General features: G+C 37.9%; 1 protein-coding gene across 4 annotated transcripts in view; it reads left to right on the top strand.

The window, feature by feature from the left end:
- Positions 1-5,000, top strand: part of cc2d1a (coiled-coil and C2 domain containing 1A) — a 28,784-nt gene that overhangs the window by 2,877 nt on the left and 20,907 nt on the right. For all 4 annotated transcript variants that reach the window (XM_087237859.1, XM_087237858.1, XM_087237857.1 and 1 more), the window contains exons 4-9: positions 31-137; positions 964-1,197; positions 2,231-2,531; positions 2,632-2,741; positions 3,014-3,086; positions 3,169-3,258. In XM_087237859.1, the coding sequence (XP_087093985.1) occupies positions 31-137; positions 964-1,197; positions 2,231-2,531; positions 2,632-2,741; positions 3,014-3,086; positions 3,169-3,258 (915 nt within the window). The remainder of the gene's footprint in view (positions 1-30; positions 138-963; positions 1,198-2,230; positions 2,532-2,631; positions 2,742-3,013; positions 3,087-3,168; positions 3,259-5,000) is intronic.

Genomic DNA, 5,000 nt, shown 5'->3' with positions numbered 1-5,000 from the left:
CTTTTTTCCTATTTAATTGCTTATTTTTAGCCCCAGTGGCGATGGAGGACATCGAGCGAATGGCAGCTCTCTGCATGAAAGATCTGGACGAGGACGGAGACGAGGATGGAGATTTGGAGAACGATGCTGATCTCCTGGTGAGACAAAAACACTTCATGTCTTCTGTTACATTAGATATAACAGACAAATTCTGCATGCATTTGCTGCTATTTCTGTGCAGAATTTTGTTTAAAAACAAATAATAATAAATTTGCAGATTTATGCAGAATGATTTTGGCAGTATAGTGACTAATAACTTAAAACATTAATTAAAAAATAATAACTTATTTTTACAATGTAAATGAGATTATTAACAGATTTACAATGTAAATCTAATTAGATCCGCTAAGCAAATCTACTAAAAGACAAAAAATATTACTTTACAAACTGTATTCTACATACATCACAGAACATTTGCATATTAGTCAATAATATTACTCAAATTAATATAATAACGGAACTAATTAAGTGCATTAAAATCAAAACAGTTGCTCTTATGATTACAGAAATACTCAAAAAAGTATTTGCATTGCACAGCAGGGGCTAATAATTGACTTTAATTGACATTCTCCCTTAGTCTGTGTCATCAGAGTGAGAAAAGCCCCGCCCACTAGTGATCATCTCTCCCTCATTATAGTTTTTGAATTCACCACTATGCTGACACGCAGGCATTTGTAGCTCCGCCCTCTTTTGAAAAGAGCACAATCTCATTTCAATTTAAAGCGACAGTCATTAAAACACCATAATTAGGATCAAAGCCTAAAAGGATCAGTTTCAAAGAGTTATAAATATTATTTGTGTGCTATTTTGAACTGAAGCTTCACACACACACACACACACACTCTAGTGACATCAGAGACTTGATTTACATCATGTAAAAAGGAGCATGATAGGTCCCCTTTAAATATATTTGCTGTGTTTAAGGCGGAGTTAAATGAAGTGTTGGAAGATGATGAGGAGGAAGTGGTCAGAAAACCTCCTCCGTCCCCAGTGCCTCCTCAACGCTCAAACGTAGCGCCACAGCCCGTATCCCAGAATGCATCAGGCAGTCTGGAGTCTCGCCTGCAGGAGCGCTTGGACATGTACCAGACGGCCATAGACAACGCTAAAGCTGCCGGAGAAAGTAGTAAGGTGCGGCGATACGACCGAGGACTGAAGGTGAGAATGTTTGGATGACTAATGCTAATATAAAAACTATATATATAAAAACTATATATATATATATATATATATATATATATATATATATATATATATATATATATATATATATATACATATATACATATATATAGAGAGAGAGAGAGAGAGAGAGAGAGAGAGAGTTGAAGTCAGAATTATTAGATTTTTTTTTCTTTTTTAAATATTTCCCAAGTGATGTTTTACAGAGCAGGGAAATTTTCACAGTATGTCTGATAATATTTTTTCTTCTGGAGAAAGTCTTATTTGTTTCATTTCGGCTAGAATAAAAGCAGTTTTTAATTTTTTAAACACCATTTTAAGGACAAAATTATTAGCCCCTTTTAGCTAAATTTTTTTCTCGATTGTCTACAGAGCAAACCATCATTATACAATAACTTGTCTAATTACCTTAATCTGCCTAGTTCAAAAATAAACAGGGGGGCTAATAATTCTGACTTCAACTGTTTATATATGATGTGAAATATTGAAATAAAAATTATATTAAAAACATATTTAACAAACAAATAGGATTTACTTTATTTGTTAATTTCTTTTTTTTTTTTTTTTTTTTTTGCTTCAAAGATTAACTCTAAAAACACTTTTAGGCCAGTAATGAAAATAATGCCAATTATAGTCTGACATATCACCACTAGATGGTGTTTAATGTGTTAATGCTCCACTAAAGATGAGTAGACGGGCGTAGAAAAGGGTCAAACTAACTTTTATGTTATGGATGTGAGAATATGTTTGTTTATTTTTGTTTACCTTTTTATTTTTGACAAAATGGACAATAAATTAATTGGAAATCCAACATTATTCGCAAAGGTATGGACATTTCATTTTTTTATCGACCCGTTCAAGGAACAAACGCGTCAGAACCAAGAATCTAAATATGCACACCTACAGTTATCATTATATATTATTACAGACTTTCTCACTTAACATTATCCATCACGTTTTGGGGATTTCAGAGTTGTTTGTTTACATGTTTTGACTGTTTTTTTTTCAGACTCTTCAGTCTATGCTGGCCTCAGTTAAAAAGGGGAAGCCAATCAATGAAGAGGAGATTCCTCCTCCTGTGGCCACTGGTGGAAAATCCACCCCTGCTACTCCAGCCGAGCCAATCAGAGAGCAGGAAGCACCTGCTCTACCGCAGACAGCCAATGAGAAGCCATTGCAGGACAGCAGACCCGCAGCTCCACCTAAACCTCAGCTTCTCCAGCCTCCAGCACAGAGAGTCACGGCTCTGACTCCAGAAACGCCAGCCATATCACCACTCACACCCGCACAGCCCAACGCACAGCACTCTGGTACATGCACATGCACTCACTGACATACAAATACACACACACAATATAAATTTTCTAAAAGCCTCTGCTGTCCCCTTAATGCTGTTCATTTGGGTTTTAGAGCTAAAGGCCAGTGTGTTGAGCAGACAGAGAGAGTACAAGCTGGCAGCCATAAAGGCCAAACAGAGCGGAAACACTGAACAAGCCAAACAACTCTACCACGTGTCCAAGGTAAACATTAATAAGTTTAATTTACTCTTACTTTACATTTGTGTGTTTACATTTCATTCAGGGGACACATTAAAAGGACTGGAGTAATGATGCTAAAAATTAAGTTGTACATCACAGGAACAAATGATTTATAATACATTTTATTAAATGTAGTTCATGTTTTGAATGTAAATATTATATGTCACATGGCTACTGTATTTGCTTTGTCTGGATGATATAAATGCTGCCACAAGTAAACAAAACTGAGCAGTGTTTTGTTGCCTTTCTCCTAGACGTTAGACTCAGTGGTGGAGGCTGTGGACCGAGGGGAGATGGTGGACCTGCGCTCGCTGCCGCCTCCTCCTGGTGCTGCTTTACATCACACACATCACTCACTTCAGCCTCACTGCAGTTTATTCACATCCTAATGAAGGATTGTCTTTTTCAGGAGATGTTGAAGTGCCGCAATCAAACCCCCCACAGCAGATCTCCAAACCAGCCGCCGCTCCTGCTCCTCCTGCTGCTCCAGCAAACACAGGTCTGAACAAATCAATGATTTATGTATGATGCAAATGTTAAAGGGAATATTTTTAAAAAGGAATGACTATTTTGGTTTCATGGGGTCTTGAACGATTTCCCTGACAGTTTGTTTAAAATAAGTTGCCAGACACCGCAAGCATTTTTTGAGGATTTTCACCTAAATTTGGGATCTGAAAATATGAGCGTATTGTATCAAAATTAAAAATAATAATCTTTAAACAAAAAAAAGTATTTTATTCTCTGTTTAAGTTGTATCACCACTTAAATGCAGGTGGGTATCATGAAAAAGGCAACATTTTCAACAAAACAATTGAGTAGAAATAGCAGAAAATTGCATAGAAGTGAATATTTTCAAGTAGTGAATTATCAAGTTATATAGTATATAACAATGGTCTCAAACTCAATTCCTGGAGGGCCACAGCCCTGCATATTTCAGCTCTAACCACCCCCAACTCACACTTGCTTAATAGACTCGATTAGTCTTGAACACCTTGATGAGTTGGATCAGCTGTGTTTGATTAGGGTTGTAGCTAAACTGTGCAGAGCTGCGGCCCTCCAGGAATCGAGTTTGAGACCTATCATATGTAACATACACACATATACATACATGAATACATGCGTGCACACACAGATATAGTATATAATACACACACGCACACACATATATATATATATATATATATATATATATATATATATATATATATATATATATATATATATATATATATATATATACATACATACATACATACATACATACACACACACACACACACACACACACACACACACACACACACACACACACACACACACACACACACACACACACACACACATACATATACATACACTCACCGGCCACTTTATTAGGTACACCTTACTAGTACCGGGTTGGACGCCCCTTCGCCTTCAGAACTGCCTTTATCTTTCGTGGCGTAGATTTAACAAGGTACTGGAAATATTTCTCAGAGATTTTGCTCCATGTTGACATGATAGCATCAGTTGCTGCAGATTTGTCGGCTCCACATCCATGATGCGAATCTCCCGTTCCACCACATCCCAAAGGTGCTCTATTTGATTGAGATCTGGTGACTGTGGAGGCCATTTGACTACAGTGAACTCATTGTCATGTTCAAGAAACCAGTCTGAGATGATTTGTGCTTTATGACATGGAGCGTTATCCTGCTGGAAGCAGCCATCAGAAGATGGAGACACTGTGGTCATAAAGGGATGGACATGGTCAGCAACAATACTCGGGTAGGCTGCGGTGTTGACACGATGCTTAATTGATACTACTGGGTCCAAAGTGTGCCAAGAACATCTCCCCTACAGCATTACACCACCACCAACAGCCTTAACTATACAATAGTTACAATAACGATACAATGCAGGATGGATTCATGCTTTCATGTTGTTGATGCCAAATTTTCTCCAATCTTCTATTGTCCAGTTTTGGTGAGCCTGTGTGAATAGTAGCCTCAGTTTCTTGTTCTTAGCTGACAGGAGCGGCACCTGGTGTGGTCTTCTGCTGCTGTAGCCCATCTGCCTAAAGGTTGGACATGTTGTGTGTTCAGAGATGCTCTTCTGCAGATCTCGGTTGTAACGAGTGCTTATTTGAGTTACTGTTGCCTTTCTATCAGCTGGAACCAGTCTGGCCATTCCCCTCTGACCTCTGGAATCAACAAGGCTTTGCACCCACAGAGCTGCCACTCACTGGATATTTTCTCTTTTTTT

This window comes from Danio rerio, chromosome 1 (assembly GCF_052040795.2).
Source record: "Danio rerio strain M-AB ecotype USA chromosome 1, GRCz13ab, whole genome shotgun sequence".
NCBI classification, from domain to species: domain Eukaryota; kingdom Metazoa; phylum Chordata; class Actinopteri; order Cypriniformes; family Danionidae; genus Danio; species Danio rerio.
This window is presented reverse-complemented; position numbering and strand designations above follow the sequence as displayed.